Source organism: Protopterus annectens, chromosome 10.part0 (assembly GCF_019279795.1).
Source record: "Protopterus annectens isolate FY-2018-M chromosome 10.part0, PAN1.0, whole genome shotgun sequence".
Classification (NCBI taxonomy): domain Eukaryota; kingdom Metazoa; phylum Chordata; order Ceratodontiformes; family Protopteridae; genus Protopterus; species Protopterus annectens.
In genome coordinates this window covers 95,068,397-95,089,069 of record NC_056744.1, presented here as the reverse complement: position 1 = coordinate 95,089,069, position 20,673 = coordinate 95,068,397, and the positions used below count along the sequence as shown (strand labels likewise).

General features: G+C 36.4%; 1 protein-coding gene across 1 annotated transcript in view; it reads left to right on the top strand.

Moving 5' to 3' along the window:
• Positions 1–12,413, top strand: part of BAHCC1 (BAH domain and coiled-coil containing 1) — a 1,784,093-nt gene extending 1,771,680 nt beyond the window's left edge. The window contains exon 28 of the mRNA XM_044085068.1: positions 106–12,413. Within this exon, the coding sequence (XP_043941003.1) occupies positions 106–312 (207 nt within the window). The 3' untranslated portion in view covers positions 313–12,413. The remainder of the gene's footprint in view (positions 1–105) is intronic.
• Positions 12,414–20,673: the final 8,260 nt, after the last annotated feature.

Genomic DNA, 20,673 nt, shown 5'->3' with positions numbered 1-20,673 from the left:
ACCATAATATCCAGTGTACTTTTGCAATTAAAAATAACTGTGATGTTATAGGTAATTAGTGTAATACACACAATTGTAACTGTTATAAATGTTTTTAATTTTTAGAATGCATTGTACCAGTCTAGTCATGAAGATGAGAATGATGTACAGACTATATCACATAAGTGCCAGGTGGTCAGCAAGGAGCAGTATGAACTAATGACTCAAAACAGAAAACACCAAGATAACCAAGATCTTTACTATCTAGCTGGGACCTATGACCCTACCACCGGTCGACTATTGAGGGCTGATGGAGTATCTATTATTTGTTAATGAACACTAACAATTCAAACATCTGCTGTAACTTGAGCAAATCTGGGCAGTCTGGATACACTACAAGCTCATGACTGTGAAGCTTGTAATGAGTCTGAAAAGGTAAACCGCGAACTTATAGAACTGTTTGAACTACAGATTGGGAACTAACAATGACAGTGCAGCTCATGTTTGCTAAAAATTGCTTCTCAACTGCAAAAGAGGACTAAGGCCTTGTATAGATAAGAACTGTAATATCCCAGTCATTCGAATGAATCTGCTCTCTCAAAGTGGAGAAAATCTTTTTGGCCTAAGTGTATCAACAGCACCACCCCACCTCCACTTGCACAACTGCACATGTACTTAGACCTTGCACATCCTGCTTTTGATGTATAGATGATGGAAAACAGGTTGTGTTTTGAGTTTGAACTTGATTCCTGCACTACTGCTTTTAATTTTTTTTAGAGCTTCACCTTTTTGGCATTCTCAGCAGGCCTACCAATGCACCCCACTCCTAATTTCCGTACCTCTACAGATTACCTTGCAGCATGTACAGGTAAAGACACACACACACACACACACACACACACACACACACACACACACACACACACACACACACACACACACACACAAGCCATAATCGCCCTGGTACCTCTGTCTGCTTTAGGAGATGTAAAGCAGAATCAGGTATATAATGTTTATTCTTTTATGTAAATATTGTATTTCTTGGAAGTTTTTAAAATGAAAAATACAGAATCATTTTTCTACTGCACTGTGCTCCCTCTGCGCATCCGAGGATATGAGGTTTGTGTAAATAGACAAGGAACAGAGATTTGTTTAAACAGTTCTTAACTGAGGTGCTTTTGTTAAACAAAAGAAAAAACTGCTAACCTCTTATCAGACTGTGTATTATGTAAAAATGATGCACTGTGGGGGGGGGGGGGTCTTTGTTTATTTTGTCTTCTCTTCCTATATTTTGGCTTATCATTGTGCTGCCACAGGAGGGGGAGGGGACACATATACACACCAAGATCAAAGATTTTGGAAATGCCAGCCATATTTACTTTACCTCTATTTTTTTAATCTTAGTTGAAATAGGTCACAGCTTTTTGTTAACTTTTTGTTTTTAAGTAGTCATTGTTTGGAATGGCTGTTTGTTAATGAAAGAGTGTTCTTTGTGAGCAAATATAAATATGGCTCCCTTTTGGTTGGGCCAAAGACTGAATCTGTAAATTAAGGGGGGTGGGGTGCACAGTGTTAACAGTTCAGATAATGTCAGATGCAAACATAATATGTTTTTCATGGAACCTTAAAGTGTTATCATCTTATTTCTAAAGGTATGCACATTAAAATAAGTCATCATTCCTAGGCATAAAATTTGTCATAGTCTACACTGAAGTAAAGTAATCGTTGATAGGCTTACAGTTCATTATATTCTAAGCTAAGACTGCAACAGTCTTTCGTATTCCTAGATCAGTTCTTCTACTACTAAGGAGTTTAAATGGATGTCAGTTCTTAAAATGAAAGGCACAGATGTACTTTATATCCATATAATGTTAGTCACTCCCTAACATTTAAAATCCTGACACTAAAAGTTTTTCCAACAAAACCTGGCAATATTTGCAGTTGGTTGTTTTATGTGCAAAAGAAGGGGTCTGCTAGAAGGTGTGCATGTGTACATCTGCACTGGACATCAGACATATAAGGTAATTCGCAATAAACATGAAGTTGTACTGTAATTTATACTGCTTTTAAGTTATTCAGCTACTTCCTGTGATGAGCAACCTTTCCTCGTGTTCTAATCCTGTGCTGTGCATCTTGACATATAGTATACATTACACATATTGAGTTGAGCCTAAAAAGTTTTACCATTTTACCTTTTCAGAGTTTTTACAGTGATTATATCTTTAAAAATTAACAGTATTGTATATTTATATGGGTTTGTATCAGACGTTAAAAAAACAACACACAACACACCAAAGTACACTAAACATAAACACTTCATTTCACTTGTTTGCCAAGATTACACTGCTGAAAGCAGTTTTCAGATGCAGCCCAGAACCACTTTGCACTTACTTGGTACTATAATTACAGACACATTTAGCACACTGAATTAATATCTTGCATCTTGTAGGGGGTCCATTTAAGGATGAATAGTCAAGTTGTGCAGTTCATGAATATTCTTTGCTTGGACTGGTTAAAGTCTTTTTTAGGGTGGTTTCTTGCAGCTGTATTAGAACAGTTAAGCTTCTGTTTATAGAAATATGTTGTAATACAGCCTATGTTTCAAGCTGTTGAAAGGTTCTTCATGTAGGGATAACACCAGTTTCATGGCATTGTTACTGTAGCATTAGTCGGCATGTGCCCTGTATATATAAAGGCAGAACTACTGATGGAACTCGTCATTTCTTCTTATCTCTTCAAAACTGTAATTCAGTTTGTTACCTTTTTCCATTCACAAGTAGTTTGTTGGTCATTATGGCCTATTTTCCACTCACCAATTATTAAAAAAAAATTTCTGTTCTTTCAGGCTAAAAGGAAGTAGTTATAAGAAATGATTATTTGAAATAACAATATAGGGATAAATTCAAGCACCAAAAGGGAAGCTGGCAAGGTTTAAAATGGCCCACAAGGGCAGATAGCCTACGTATTTACCTATGAACCTATAAAAGAAATGTATGCGTAATGACCACACCCCTACCTCCGAATAGTTACTTTTTGTCTTGAGGGCATTGCATGACTTTGGTAAATGGACACTTCAAACGATGTACAAAACTGTAAAAGTGAGATGGCTTCAGGTTGTGAAAGCTGTTCTTTTGCATACATACATGCAGACACACATACAGACAACGTTATGCAAGTTAGGAAGACAGACAAGGAAAAAGAACACAAGAAAAAAAAAAGTAAAAAAAAGTCAGTATAATCTAATGATTGTCGCTAAAGGTTGAAGAAAGAAAACCGAGAAGTTTCATCCACTTCGCATTTCAACAGTAATACACTTTGAAGGCTTCCACTATGGTAAAATTGAACCCTTTAGGAAAACATTATGAAGAACTCCCACCTGCATCACTTACAGTGTTATTTAGTTAAAAGAAAAATAAATCATTCTTTTTTACCACTGAAGATCTCTGGTCACCCTTAAACTTGTAAAGATGGTCATATTTAACTTTTTTTTTTTTTGCCCATGGAATTAATTTTGATTTTGATTTATTTAAAAAGAAACCACTGGGGATATTGCATAATTAGTCACAAAATGCCTCACAAGTTTCAAAATGGTGACAGAACAGTGCCCAGCAACGAAACCACCTCCAGCAAGAACTTCATTTTTGCATGGGCAGGCACTGCTGCAGGCATGGAGTGCTGCCATACTTTGTTTCTTAAACCCTACTGCAAAGTCATGTAAAGAACCTGTGATGGCTTTTTAAAATGTTATGGACACAAGCCATAGACTAATTATTGTAATCCTGACAGTTTGACCAACAGTATGTCTCCAGGAATGTTTTTTTTTCATCCCAGAACAGCCACAGATTCTTAAAGTATATACTTCAGGCTGCACTTGGGACATTAATTTGACATCAGCAAAGATTCGGAATTATGGGTCACCAAAGAAATGCTTGACCAGGTGCCTTCGGAAAAACACAAAGAAGTAATATATGTTAAATACATTTGCCGTGTGTGTGTGTGTGGGGGGGGGGGTCATGCTTGCTTTTTGTAGGAAAGAAATAAGTAGGTGGTTAACTTACCAAGCAGGCAAAACTGTCTGGCAGACTCAACATGCAAGTCACTAACTTTATCTGTAGAGTGACAGCAGGAGAGAATGTTTTCTCTACATATAACAACTATATGAGGAACTCTCCCGATAGATTTTTGATTCAGAAGTGATTGCTTAGTTCCTAAAAGTTTCTCCTGCTTATCGTTAAGATCAAGCCAGGAAGACAAAAGTCTGCTGCTTCTCTTAACTTAGGATATGTGATATGCTTATTTACCATTCCCCGACATGAGTATACAGACTCTAACAATATAAAAAAACGCCAAACGGCTTAGAAGTGCTCCTCTTAAAATAAAAAACTTTTAATTAAAAGACATATCCATAAGTGCTTTCATCTTATATTCAGGTAAAACTTCTTTATATAAAGCCGGATTCAAAAAATACCTCTTAAATAAACTTTATAGTCACATGATAGATAATTGGTATTTAAAGACCCACACCTACATTAACCTAAAAAAATGAACATTTTAAAACCCTAATAAATACACATCAGCATAGTTTTATTAAAACAACAATGTAATAGGATATAATACAAGTAAAAAGTTAAACTTTCAACCCCTAAAACCTATCATCTAAAAGATTTTTAACAACTTACTATCTATTGAATGATTTTAGTTTTAAAATTAGGACTATTGATATGTGTTCATTAAGACCTAGCCAGTTATGTGCATTCCAAAATATTTGCCAAAATAATTCTCTTTTCTCTAAAGTAATTGGCCAAGGGCCTCCTCGTACATTCTTCATAAACTTTTCCAAAACATTAAACTTAAATGAGTGTCCTGTGTACTCCTTGAAGTGCTTAAAAACAGTGTTATTGTGTTTTTCCTTCTTAATTTCATATGTATGCTCATACATACAATCACAAAGGCTGTGTTCAGTTTTCTCAATATAGAAACCTTTGCATGACTGGCACAACACCACAAACACCATTCCAGCGCTATCACAATTGTGCTTCCCTTTAATTTTAAATGTCCTTCCATTGATAATTATGTGTTCACCTGTTACAGTCAACTTACAAAAATTATATGTCCCACATTTATTCATTGATGACTCTCTATAATTTAGGATAGTCCTAAGCTCGAACATGATTTTAAAGTTCATTACACCTCTTGTACAGTGTAATGGATGCATTCCCCACCCTCTCACAAACAGTTCTATTTTCTTGCATGACAGTCCAATTCTTATTCAAGATCTATTTAATCAAACCACTTTCTAAATTGAAGGCCGTAATAAAAGAGCTGCTTGTAGCCACGTTGTGTATGTGCCTGCAGTGATTTAGAATCTTCTGAAAAGACATTGTTCTTATTCATTCTACTGTTTAACAGTGGTAAAAAATGCCGACTGTTCATTTTATTAGTGACCTCAACTATAATTTCTTCCACTAACCTTTTGGGTAGCCTCTTTTAAGCAACATACCTTTTAAAACCACACATTCTTCCTGGAACCTTTGATCAAGGGTAATCATATGTGCCGCTCTGACTATTTGCCCTTTAATAACTGCCTTGTTATGAGAAGAGGGATGGGAGCTCAAAAAATGGCGCAGGGTGTTTGGGTATGTGGGTTTCCTGTAGATACGGGAGATATACATCCCGTTATCAACATCTTTCTCCAAAAAAATCCAGATAAGTAATACTTAACTCACCAATATTGTGAGTAGATGCCAAAATTTCGGTGATACCAGTGATCTAATCCAATGTAATCCAAAAAAAAATGTTTAATCTCATCTTTGCTACCCTGCCATAAGATGAAAATGGCATCTAAATACATAAATATTTATTAGGGTTTTTAAATGTTCATATTTTTTTATGTTAATGTAGGTATGGGTCTTTAAGTACTGATTATCTGTCATGTGACTATAAATGTTATTTAAGTGGTATTTTTTGAATCTGGCTTTATCTGAAGAAGTTTTATCTAATTGTAAGATGAAAACACTTATGGACACATCATTTAATTAAAAGTTTTTATATTTTAAGAGGAGCACTTCTAAGCCATTTGGCATTTTTTTGTTTTTTGATATAATTCACCATGCCCTGTGATTCAAAATATGCTACTCCATATCATAAGGTTCTTGCTAAAATTGATCCTTGTAAAAGGCACTAAATTCCTGTTCATGCTTTTTCTTCTATAGCTGATTATGCTATCCTTCTCTGTATGACAGTATTGCCACAGCAGCAAGGGTCAATACTACACTTAGACAACAGGAAAGTTAACCTTCTTACTTGGAAAATCTAATATGATTTCTAAACAGCTCGTCATTCTGTTTGTAGTTCACATCCTAAAAGATATTGGGAGCCTGATAAAGTGAGAATGGTTCCATTTTGGGGCAGTTGGACAGTCTGTAGGCCTCTTCTGTCCAGTTTGACAACTTTCAGATTATTTGGAACTTTATGAAAGACTTGTCTTACTTTATGCAAGTTCTGTTTGCACTCTCATCACAACTCAGATTTTCAGCGCACCTAAAGTAAAAACCTTCATAAAACAGTCCTACTTTTTTTGCTGCCTTACCATGCTATTTGCATAGTTTGGAAGTTAAAACAGAAAAGATGACATTACCACCCTTTGAATCCACTTGTTCTCAGTGGACTTAATTTTTCTTCTGGAAGACAGGCTTTTAGTAGCAATTACCTCTCCTAGAAAGATGTATGAATTGCAGACATTGACATGCATCAAACCCTGCAGTCTTTCACAGGGATAAGGTGGTTCTGGGAACCATTTGTTTTCCTTGATGAAAATTGTTTCAGCAGTCTTCCTGAAGCAAGGTCTGCACATCTCAGATTTCTTCCTAAAACAAGAGAACAAAGGGGAAGGACTGCTGCACATCTTGTGCGTGCATAGACAAGTCTATGGAAAGAACCACACACATTAGAAAATCTGACAAAGCTGTTTGTTTCCTTGACGAAGGACAATCAAAATGTATGTAATAACATGCAAACCTTATCTGAGTAGCTTGCCCATTAAATTACTTAATTATGAGACCTACAGCATTGCAGTGAAGGACAGCATCAAGGCAAGGTCTACGACTGCTACCAGATGTGGTATATTTCAGCAAATCACATTTTAATAAACTAATACTCTACAAGCCTATTAAATGGATTCAAGCCTGCACTGGTCTTTTGTGTAGAGAAGAAGTCCACAACTCCTCCTGATTCAGGAGGCGTCCATCCCAGCACCTCCTTAACAAATATTATCTAATCAGTTGAATGGTTGCACAACCTCAGAAAAAAAGGCAAATATGTATCATGAATAAACATATCCTTCTGCCATCCACTTCTACATATCTGAAGAATAAGCTAATTTGCAGGGGATCTGTGAAACTGCAACCTGGCCAGGTGTCCACCTATTCTGTAAATTTACAAGCTACTAATTAATGTCCAACAGCTGAATGGTTTGGCAGGCACTATTTTAGAGGATTATGTATTTGCTGTCTTCATTCGCAGATTACTCTAACAAACTATTTGGGTTCTACCTAGACAGTATAAGACTGTTGGAAGTGTTTTTTTTTCCCTAAAGAAATGCAGTTAGTATAGCTTAGTACTTGTCATGAGAAGTCTACTTGCTAAAATAAGTCTTTAAGAGGAAAGATAACTTGAGATTTTTAAAACAGTACATCCCACTGCTAACTGTCCATGTTTTTGAGTCTTTGTAGAAAATTGTGTGTATTGCTGTTGCTAGAAGAATTGAAGAAAATATACAGCAGAGCTGATTTTATATTAGGCAAGTGCAAACTGAAGCTAGAAGTGTAATAATGCATGAGTTATACCGTTATGCAGCTTGAAAACTGGTTTAGAGAATAGAAAGTCATCAGCTGTAGTTTTGCTGTACGAGTCCCTCCAATAAGGATTTACTTTTGTGGTAAGGGCATTATGTTGCACTATTCAGCTACACTTTTAAAAGTTAGACATGTCTCTGTAACATTGCATCAAGTAATCATTTTGTACATGTTGTGAAGATAATGCCAGTGAAGTTTTCCTTTGATCTTGTCGGCAGCAGTGTTGAATGACCTCTGTTAGTATCTGTAGTTCTAAGAGGGAAACATGAGCACCTCAAAGTTAGAACTAAACCAAACATGAGCACATCAAAGTTAGAACTAAACCATAGTGTGAAGTATTGCAGTTGGATTTTGTGCAGACGTTTACACAGATTGATTTTTAAAGAGTTTACATCAGTATTGGTGCCCTTTGGCATCATCTTCCTCTGGTTGGGGATGGGGGAGGTCAAGTTGAAATAATATGAAACATAGTTATGGAATGGTAAATATTGTAAAGTGTGTTGAGCTGACTTACAAGAGGCTTACTGCGGTTAATGTGTATATGTCACTTTTAAGAGCTGAGGTATGTATCTGCAGAACTAGATTTAAATATCACTTTCATAAGTATGAGCACATTAATTTAGAATCCCTGCGCTTTTATGGTTGCTAAAACAATCCATAGTCTTAGTTCTTTATTGTGAATTAAAGTTAAAGAAAACACAAAACAGAAATATAATAATAATAACATGGGTTTTAAAATGTTACACATTACTACTGTGCAGACCTGTTCTGATTCCAGCTACAAACCATTAGTGTTTTTAGTAGATTTCATAGTTTACTTGCAAGTTAAGTAAAATTGGAGAGTCCAAAAAAAGCCTGAGCACTGAGTCCGCAATACATCCAAGAAAAAACAAAATCCAGCAGTCAGTTGTACAGTCAGAGTAGTTGTACAGTCAGAGTAATACTAAATGCTAAGTTAAGTTTTGTAGGTACCCTAATGCATTTTGCATCCCTGTTATACAGAACACACAGCTGAGACAAAAGAGGGAAAATAGATAAAAATGTTTATAAAAATAATCTGACATTAGTTGAGAATGTTGATGTGAAAAAGGATGGGTAGTACAAATTGATTGGCTTGCTTTTATTACAAATAAAAAGAATGTCTATCCCATGTAGCATACCAGCCGACATACCCCCTTCTTTCATCAAATGTATATTAAATGCGGTTGTAAATAGTTATTTGTTTTAAACTGGAGGCAGTATAGCTTCACTAAACCAAAGCACCTTTGAGTGAGAAAGTAGTGGCACACTGTAAGTAGATCAGATTGCTAGGCTTGTTGTCATTTAAGCAGTAAATGCAAGGAAGTCTTGCAGTAAGGAGCACTTCTGCACTATCTTAACTGCTTTGAGCTAGTTAAAACGTGATGGACAATCAGAGGAGGAAAATGTAGGTTTAAACAAGGTTGAAAAATGTGTTTCTTTTGTGGGGAGGATGCTCCACCTTCTATCCTTGCTCAGTAGTTGTTTTTCTGGTGCCAAATTTAATTTTCCAAAAGTTTCTTTATAACTTAATCCCATGTATTACCATTTAGAAGTAGGAATCTGTTTGGGAGTGTCTGTAAACCAGAAAGCAAGATGTGGTATTTTAGAATTTCACTGTTCTGGCATTTGATGTTTGGAATTCTTCTCTAAAGTATTGTAGCTGTATGGAGGATGAGGAGGAACTAATTGCTTGTGACTGTGTACAGATTCAGCAGCAAAGTACAGTTTAAACTGAAGATTGTTGTATTTCTGTACAGCTCGAACAATGTTCTGCTTAATAGATACTTCTAGTAAATATGCTGAAAAAAAGTACCACCATTCTAAATTCCAGGTAAATTTTAAAAATGTGTACCACAGTATGATCAAACTCGTATGCAAGATTGTTAGCTTATACTTTGGTATATGACTTTATCACCCTTAGTTTGATGTTTTAAAGCCTCGTCTCCACATACATTTTGTTGATTTGGAAAAACAAATTTTTACTTTTAATTTCATTAAGTTGTCTGGGTATAAGTTCTTGATGTTCTATGTCATCTGTGCTAAAGCAGTCTACTAATACTTAATGCTAGTGAGGAAATGACAAGGCTTGCATGATAGGGAAGATCTGTAGAAAGCAGACAGTATGCATTATTTAACATACAATGGGCATGGATTATTAAACTATGTACTTGTAAGCAGCACATTTAAAATGTGTGCATTGCAGTGTGAGAGTTAACCCCTTAGCCTTTGGTGCTAAATATGCTATGATTTTTTTTGTTAATGGCCTTTGACCCCTTTTAAGTATATGTAAATTTATTTTCACTGAATTTTTGTTTTCCAATGCAGACACACATTCAACAGTTAAGGCACAGTTAAGTAGCAGTATCTGCAAATGAGAGAAGATAATATGACAGTTCTCTGTGCCATATCTCTCAACATGTGACTATTAAAAATCATAGTAGTGGCCTTTGAGGGTCATACGAGAGCCAGAAAGAGTAGCACTTTCATATTTTTTACACACAAAGAAGTCTACACATGCTAGACCGCATACCGTTAGGGATAAAAAATAATTTGCAAAAGTTGAATTTACAGAATCAGTATTTGTTTCAAAACAAATACTGATTGCAAAAATTGTAGTATTGCATCATTAGTCAGAGCAGTCGAGAGGTATGTTGTGCACTGTTATTTGGAGAAATAGGTAAGTAGTAAATGCTATGAGAACGGAGTGCTCTCCTTTTAAAAGTAAAGTTAATAAATGCCATCCCATTCTGTAGTGCACCACCAAGTTATGTTACTTGTTTTCTTATAACTTTTTGGTACATGTGCAGATTGAAGCTCTTGTCTCAGCATTTATAAAGCCATCACATATGACAGTAAGTTTCCATGTTTCTAAAACAAAGTAGTTTATTATGTAAGTCTCATTAAGGCTGCAAGTCAAAATTTTAGAGCATCTCCTCCCCTTCCAATTCAGTTTTCTGGGTTGTGTAACATACATATAGGATTCTGTAGTGACAGATTGTTTTCTCACCCACAATACATGAAGTATCAAATGTGAAATTCTTTTAATAACAGAAATTTTAAAAATTCACATGGTCAGCAAATCATGCATTGGCCCCAAGTAAACAGAGTTATAGTTACCAAAACACTTGGATGGTGGTTACTCCTTATGAACTACTAGATAGACATAAACATTAATTATGCCTAAAACAGTGTACCATAATTTATAAACATTTCTAGTTTCAACTGGTGGTGTACATTATATAGCATGAAAATCATGTTTTATTCAGTTGTTTTGCTTGTATGAAGCACTAATATGTTTGTAAAGCATTTTTTATATAAAACTGTTCATATCTGCAATGTTTCTGTTTATATCTTGAAAATGTGTTAAATTAGTTTCCTTGAACGTAGGTGGAAGCATAAGTATCTTGGTCTCAAAACTACGCAAAGAGAATTTATTTGTGTAATGTTATTATTGGTCTGGGGGGGTTAAAATAATTTTGCTAACAAATTATGTTATATTATTATGTTCAAAGCTGCCTCTGAGCATAGTATTGACAATGACACAGCCCAGGGCCTTGCAGGTCTTTGTGGAAGTGATGTGATCACTGAGCAAGTCTCTGCTAGGTTTACTGATACCATCTCATCTGATGCAGTCAGTCCAGACAGATACAGTATTACAGTAACAAGCTCTGTTGTGTTTTGTAGGTCAACTTTCCATATTTCTAAAGCTTTTTTCCAGACACTGTACTATCTTTGCATGTTTGAAATAATCACACAGAATGAACATTATGTTTACTAAACTGCAGTGGGCAAATGCATCAATATTTGTGTAAAAAACTTTTTTAATTATACAACTTACTACTTCACCTCAGCTGCATTTACACTTAAATGAACTATGAATTCTTAAGGATTTTCTTTATATTTACAGCAGTCATCCTGGTGACTGTGCATTGTAATATCTCAAGGAAAGGCTGCACAAGGCAAGATGATCAATAAACAGGACCTGGACTGGGTTTGCCCCCCACATTTGCAATTCAGCCTTACACAATTTGGTTTCTGGAAGTTGTGAACTGAGGTGCAGTCCATTTTCTTAAGAGAGTTTCTCCCGTGTCTCACAAAACAGAGGCAGCTACATAAGGACTGGAACTGTGATTTTCGTCGAGCAAGTGGGGCGCAGGTCCGTCTGTAAGCCTTGCTCATAAGTATTTAAATCCACTGTCAGTTTTTTTTTGTTTTTTTTACTAAGAGTAAATAAATCATACTTTAAAGACTCAGTATCAGTGAACTATATAGTAGATAATAAGATTATTTTAAAAAGAGAACTGGGAACCTGAGAGATCTTTTTTTAATTATTATTTTTTTTCTGTTTTGGGTCAAATGGAGGGAGCTGGGGATTTATTTTTGTTGTGTTTTAAATGTTGTAAAAGCCCTGCTGTAAATGTGTAAAGTATAATTATGGTCTGAATTTTTTTCAGTGTAAACACTAAAAAAAGTTTTATGAACAGCAAACTCTATGTAAAAGCATTTTAGTATTAAGATTTTTATAGGTAACTTGGCTTATGAATAAATATATGAAAACTATTGCTGTTTGTGTTGTTACTAAATACAGTACAGATAAGGAAATCCCTTTGCATTCTCTCCAGTGTTTCATAACATTCTAAAGCTGTGGTCCTCAACCAGTGGGCCGTGGATCATTTGGTACCAGGCCGCCATTCACAGAGTGAAACGAAAAAGAGAATGTGTGTATGCATGTGTGTGAGTGTCTTTGTGTCTGTCTGCATGTGTGAGTGAATGCGTGCATGAAAGCAGAATGTATGTGTTTGTGAAAGAAGAACAGACTGTGTGTGTATGAGAGAGAGTAAGCAGTGAGATTGAATGAGCTATTTTACACTCGCTAAGCAGCGCTTTTGCTGTTTAGCGAGGGTAAAATAAAAGTCAAGGAAACTGAAAAAAGTGCGCGTGTGTGAGTGAATGCATGCATGAAAGTAAAATATACTGTGTGTGTGAGAGATTGAGAGAGAAAAAGTGAGAGCGATCTTGTGTGAGTGAATGTGTGCATGAAAGCAAAAGAGACTGTGTGTGTGTCTGTGTGTGTGTGGTGAGAGTGATCCCCTGGCAGCAGCAATGAGGTTTGTTTACCTCTTGACCATAACACTCAACCTCTCACACAGTAAATCTGGACAGAGCCAAATAATAGGGACAGATTTTAAATGTTGCTCTTATAGACTTAGAAAGTCAGTAAGGTTGCCATTAGACTTGCATACCTCTCAACCATAGTAGATCAATGTTACGCTGTTAAGCAGAATGTACAATTTTGTATTTTTTTTTTGGTAATTATTGCCAGTTGTCTTTTTATTGTCCTTTGGAGCTTTTCTCTCTGGGTCTTGGCTGAAAATGGACGTCTAGCCTAGTCGGGCCTCCCCGGTAAACAGATGTCAAATAAATAAATAAATATTATGCACTTTATTATGTTTTATTATGCAGATGCAATGGCCAGTCCATGGAAAATTGTCTTACAAATGAAACAGGTCCTTGGTGTAAAAAAGGTTGGAGATCACTGTTCTAAATTTAGAATGCATTAGCCTGAACTGAATAATGAAAAGAGCTGTCATAGTCTAGGAAAGATGTTTCTGAACAGTGATATAACAGATTGTTTGCAGTGTAATACTTTCCTAATGGCTTACTGCAGGACTGCTCGATTTACTAAACAAATGGAGCTAGACCTTCATAGCCAATTTATGGCTTCCCACTTTAACCTACAGTTTAGGGAAATAAATAGCTTACCCAGCTTTTACTTCATCCTTCCCATGAAGATCAGGTCCATTGAATCACATGTTCCATGTAGCTGCACATAGTGTGTGGCAGTCAGGAATTACAGACATGTTAAACCATGTGATTTTAACAAATGTAGACATCAAAAATGGGATCAATGTATTTTCTTCAGGCTGTGTACCTCCTGCAAACAGTATGATTCTTAGATCCCCAAGCAGATCAGCAGAAGAGTTGACTAGCCTTCTTTAGATAATCTCCATGGTAAGTGAAGTCAAACCCAGCAGGTAGTAAGTGGCAAACATGATCCAGTAACTTGGCTGGGGAAGCCGTTTATTCTAACTATGGAGCTTAGTACCTCTTAACACTAACAGTCAGTGACAGCATGTACACTTTCAAAGATCAAGTAAAAGACTACCTCAATGACTGCTAGATAAGCTCTTGCTCTTCACCAGGCTAATTGTAACACAAAGTATTCTCTCTTACTACCACAGTTAAGCCTTAGTAATAAACTGTAATGGCTCACTTGTAAATAAAATGCATGTAGTGTAAGTGTCTTGTAAATACTGCTATATCTTTAGCCATAGACTGACATTACCTGACACTACTGTCCTCAACTAACATTGTTATTTATACCTATAATTTTCTACTTACTTACCCCCCTAAAGGGTTCATTACCCTAATGCAACCTGAATAACCTGTCTAACTTACGCATTGATACAGGTATTTACGTTTATCCTTGCATAACCATGTTTGTACCTTGGATATATTATATGATCTTTTTCAACATGACGTGATTGTATTAGTGTGGATGTATAGTTTTATTTAAATTGCTTCTGTGTAACATAAACCAATTCAGTATACTGCTATCATTTTCTAATGTGGCACTGTCAAAGATGACATGAATGTTTAATTTAGCTAGGATAATGTTTATTTTGTATTGTATTGTATCAGTGAAGCTTTTTCTCCTCAGGCCACTGCTAAAAGAGGGGTTCTACACCCAGTCAGATTTTCCTGGTCAACAAATAATAAGTGTTGGCAGTTGCTGTTTAATAGCTCCACCGATGTCCTTCAAGGATGCATCTGCAGTCCGATCTCATTTCTTTGATCAGGGGATGAGCCAGTTTCTACTGATTACTCCTCAGATGAATCAGAAAATACAAACCCCTGAGGGCCCTTATTCTCACTTTTGCATTTGCCACAGCATAGGCCTAGCCATTCCTCTCCAGTACTTACAGTTGTGGATGATGCATTTAAAAACTGTCAATTCATTCCACATGATTCATAATCAGGATCATTATCTCAAAGCTGTCTTAGACAGGAACCTGAACCTGAGAAGAGGTGGTAGAACAGGAAATGGTACAACACATACAGCATCATCAAAAATCAAAATTAATTGCTATGATGCACTGGAATTATCCTTAGATCAGTTATGACTCAGCTATGACTGGTACAGTGGTTAAAAGAGCAATGGTTAAGAGACCATGTAAAATCCAGAACTGCAAAAAAAAAAAGCCCTGGATATGTATAATCACAACACAATTGTTTCCTCCTGCACAAGAAGTGCTGAAGAAAAGCAAAGAAGCAAAATCTGTCCAGACTACAGGTCCAGGTCAACAGGTAGGGCCAGCCTAGAACTGGCCTTTAGAAACTCCCTTTCCCAACATCCCACAGAGACACAGACAACAGAGAGACAGGGAGGCAAGAGAGAGAGAGAGAGGAGCATCCAGCAGCTTCAGGGGTGGACACAGGCAGCCTAACAACCAGCTCAAGTATCTGCTGCAGACCCAGCTACCACCACCACAGGACAATCACAGGACTGTCACTCTGGAAGCCTACCAGGAACAAAACAAAGCACCCCTTAGGCCTGCGAAAGAAAGTTATTTTTTATAAAAACTGGCATTGCATTACAGGACACAAATGGATTTTACAGACAATAGATAAAGGTTACAGGTTTCACTTCCATACTCTACCAAGGAAGAGAATGCCAAACCTACTCCAAATCAAAAGGCAAATGCTCTAGAACAACAAACATTTGCATTTATCCAAATTTAGCCTTTCTAGAGGGGCATCTGCATCTGGGGGAAACATTCCTCCTCCTTTCCAGCCCCTTCTCCTCATATACTTCCAGAAGACACTGGCTCCCATGGCCCCCACCCACCTTATGCAATATTATTTTTCTGTTCCATGTAGAGTGAAGTAGCCCTAGTTACATTTTGAAAAAAAAAATGACAGTAAAAGGGTTTTTGGAGTACATTACTAGAGGCAGTGACACAAGGTGGATTAACAGATAGTTTCAGAGATGCCTGGAACAAATGAGGAAAAGGGAAGGAGCAATGATAAGGAAGGGGTAGCACAGATGAGTTAGCTGCAGTAGTTGGTAACTACCTTTACCTTTATATGCTCAAGTATGTGGAGAGAAAACGATATTTTATATAAAACTTTCCACACAATCTATTGACATATTCTTCTGCAGCTCTTGTTTCAACATAAGTCCCTAAATCATAATGTATGCCTGCTGCTAAATTAGTCATAAGTGCCTTTCCCACACTATCCTGAAACTGACGCAGTCATATGATTTTTTGATTCATGGGAGTTACAAAACAATTTAGTTTCACAACCATTAATGCTTTGCCAATACCCACTCTCAGGTTATAGCCCATTTCAGAAGGAGGGCTAGGCCAGCCAGTCACATAATACATTTATGGATAACCACCCAATCATCGAGGTTATGTTTTTAAGATGATAGTTTGTCACACTGCTTATCCTGCAGGGGAAGTTTATTACAGAGATGGAAGAGGTGCTGCATAATGAATGTCTTTTTCCATCGTGTTAGATTTATCTGGTGGGGAAAATTTATCTTCCTGGTTCTGGTTTTTGTGGAGCTGTTAGACTTGCGAAGATGCAGAACAACAAATAAAGCAGGGTCTCTAATGATGCAGTAAGTGAGGCACAGATCATCCCTCAGGAGTCTGTAAGATGCTAAGCATAGGGATAGAGCTTCTATTCTCTTGGTAATTCTTGGTATTTTAATCTACATTTCTGTTTGTTGGGAACCTTTGGTGCTTCTTTATTGGTTTGAAATGTCTAGTGTGGTACATCCGAAAGGGGGCATTGTACTTAATGAATGATTTAATCAATACTGAATGAAGAGAACAATGGCTTCTTTACAATCAGTTGTGCTAAGGACATTCTGAGTACAGTTGCTATGTGATGATGGAAGGAGGGGGAATTGTAAACCCAGGTTCCAAGATCCCTGACTACATTTTAAATTTATATTGAGATGTACAGTCTATGCTACATGTTAAAGGTAAGGGTTGTTTGCCATATAAATGGTACTACACTTTTTCACATTTAATCAGAGCTCATTTTCAGTACACCAGGTATTTACTAGGGTAGTTTCTTTCTTAAGGGCACAGGTATCAGCAGTGGTCTTGATTACTCAGCTTGCTGTCATCTGCAGACTTGGGTAATGAGAAGTCCTGTTTCCCAGACTGAAGACCAGAAAAGTAAAATGCCAAAAAGAAAGGGTCCCAAAACAGAGCCCTGAGTGATTCTTCTGGTTACCTTCCTGCCCTTAGATGAAACACCTGCTACATGAAATATAGTGGGTTCCTTTAGCCATTTTGCTGCCATCTTGTCATGGATGGATCTGTTTTAGCGTATTTATCAATCATACTATGCTTGCATGGGGTATAGTGACAGATTCCATAGCCAGAAATACATACACCCAGTGAACAGCAAGACTACTGTCTTCAGCCTAAGTGAACCTAACAAAGAGGTTAACTTATTCTGTGAACACCACACTCAAAAAACAGCAAAACAAAGCAATAAGAATAAATGCGATAGTCCAGTCCACTCCAAAAAAGATAGATTTAATATGTTCTAGTGCCTTGGCATTCACTGCTTCAATGGAATAAATTAACCTGCTAAATACACCCTGTATATATATATATATATATATATATATATATATATATATATATATATATATATAGAATATATATATATATATATATATATATGAATATATAGATATACATAAATATATATACATATATATGAATATATATATATTTTATATATATATATATGTATATATATATATATGGGTCTACTTCGAATAACCGCCACGTCACCGACACCCGGAAGACCGAGACGGAACGACCGAACAGGTAGGTTACCGAAAAAACGATATCCCGACAGCTGAGAGACCGACAACGCCAGCGTGAGCGATCCGTAAGTGTGCGAAAGTGAAAGATTTAGGATTGGGGAGCGGACAGGTAAGTGTACGATAGTGAGGATTTTAGGTTAGGTGTGGGAAAGGTGAGGGTGCGGTAGTGTCGGACTAAGGGTTCCGGTGAGGTAAGTGTGTGGAAGTGATGTAGAGCAGTGTAGGGAAGGGTTAAGTGTGTTAGGTTTAGAATGCGGGTGGAGTGAGTGTGCGATAGTGACGGGCTGAATGTTTTAGGGTGGGTTAAGTGAGTTAGGGTTAGGGTGCAGGTAGGGTAAGTGTGCGATAGTGATGGTGTTGAGGTTTAGGGGTGGGTTAAGTGAGTTAGGGTTAGGGTGCAGGTAGGGTAAGTGTGCAATAGTGACGGTGTTGAGGTTTAGGGGTGGGTTAAGTGAGTTAAGGTTAGGGTTGCGGGTTGGGTAAGTGTGCGGTAGTGTCGGACGTTAGGGTTAGGGTTTGGGTTAAGGTTAGTGGATATGTTATTGTGTGCAATGTGTAGTTGACGTTTTTTGTGTCGGTGTAGTGGTGTTCGGTTTTTTGAGTTGTTGGTGTTGTGTGTTTTCAGCTGTTTGGGGTCGGTAACTTGTGTGTCGGTGAATCAGAAGTTCGGTGATAGAAAGTAGACCCATATATATATATATATATATATATATATATATATATATATACAATCAATTACATCAATAAATCAATTAATTACAGCATCAATTCATTAAATGAGTACTTTCCAATTACAATAGGCATTCAAGCCATCTGGATTTAAAGTGCCAAACTTTAAAATAAATAGGGCTTCTTTATATAGAAGCATCTCTTTAACATCCAAATAATCACTTTTATCAAATTTCTCTAAAATAGTGCCCTGCAAACCACTAGGGTCACCCTTATGACATTTTAAAAAATGTTGAGCTACAGGGCTTTCAAGCTTGAATTTCTTTATGTCTCTCACATGTTCCTGCAGACGAAGCTTGAAAGCGCTATTTCTTTATAAAACTTGTTGCACGGACACTTTAATGCATTGAAAGCCCTTTTGCTTTCCCCTATGTAAAACTTGTTGCACGGACACTTTAATGCATTGAAAACCCTTTTGCTTTCCCCTATATACAACTTGTTGCACGAACACTTTAATGCATAAACAATACATTCAGTAGTACAACAGAAATTAGATAACACATTAAATTTCTTTCCATTAATATATTGAAAACTTTGTACAACATATTGACAAACAATACATTTTCCACACAGAACAGTTCCTAAAATTTGCAAAGTATTTGATACCCTAAAATTCGGGGTTTGGAACTTGCTATGCACTAATCTATCCTTAATACTACACCCTTTTCTAAAGGAAAATGTAGGTTTAGTACATAGTTCAACAAATTCTCTAAATTTGAGCAAATAACCCCAGTTTTGTTTTATAATAGGAACTATTCTATCACTCAATAAATCATAGGTCATAACCATATACATGTTTTTTTTTCTTCTTCTACAACCTGATTATTTTCTTGAATATACTCCACTCTATTGTTATATATCCTATTTGTCTACCTCACTTTGCTCAAAGCCTCCTTTACAATTTTCTGTTCATAACCTCTCTGTATAAATATATTTAGAATCGTATTATATTCAACTTCCAAATCTTCCTCATTATTACAAAGTCTTTTCATTCTTATAAACTCACCATATGGTAATGATTTTAATAAGTGAGGTGGATGGAAACTTGAGCCATGAAGGACATTGACCCCTTCAAACTTCCTATGCACAGAAGTAGAAATACTATGACTAACAAGTCCTTTTAGACTTGCATCCAAAATGACTACTTGCTCACCACAAGCTGAAATATCAAATGTCAACCCAAATCTATTGGTGTTAAGTTTACTTAAAAATGTTTCAACCTGATCCAAACCACCTGTACATAAAAACGATCATCAATGTATCTATAATAATAAAATACATTATTGATAAAAAAAAAAAATTCATCCTTGTACAAGTATTCATTTTCTGAGAACTGAGGTGGTGGTGCTGCGGTAGTGTTGTCGCCTCACAGTAAGACATTGTCCTGTTCGATTCTCAGCTAGAGCGTCTTCTGTGAGGAAACATGCGTGAATGGGCTTACCTTCATTGAAGGTTGTGCGTCAGGGCTAGCAACTTGGCATATAAAAATCTACTGCGAATCATTAGCAGACCGGAGTTCCGCTGTGGCGACCTCTAACCGGGAAAAGCCGAAAGACACAACAACAACAACAACGAGTATTCATTTTCCAGCAAACCCATCATAATATTAGCATACATCGGTGCATATGGAGCACCCATAGCTGTACCCTGTAGTTGATGATACAAGGTCCCATTGAATTCAAAAAAATTATGCTGTAAACCAAAATCTAAAAGTTCAATGATATACATTGACACTGGACTATCTTCCATTGCACATTTTAGTACTTCCAAACCATACTTAATTTTGATGCTTGTATATAAGCTATTGGCATCAGTCACCAGCCAATACATATTTTGTTCCCAACTAATATTTTTTTATTTTTCTTAAAAAGTCAAATGTATCTTGTATGTATGATGGCTGTTTCTTCACTGTTTTCAACAAATAATTATGAAGAAAAATCCCTATTTTATTCAGGAAATTGTTGCAAGCTGACACTGTGGGTCTTCCTGGGGGGGAGGGGTCTGTCATATGTATGTGTATTTTAGACAAACAATAAAATGATCACATTACACTCACTTTTGTATCAATTTTTTCTAAACATTCTTCGAAAAATACCCCAGTCTTTTTCCCTTCAGTAAAATTGGTCTTTGTATTGCATAATAGCTTGTTAGTACTGTTCAACATTTATA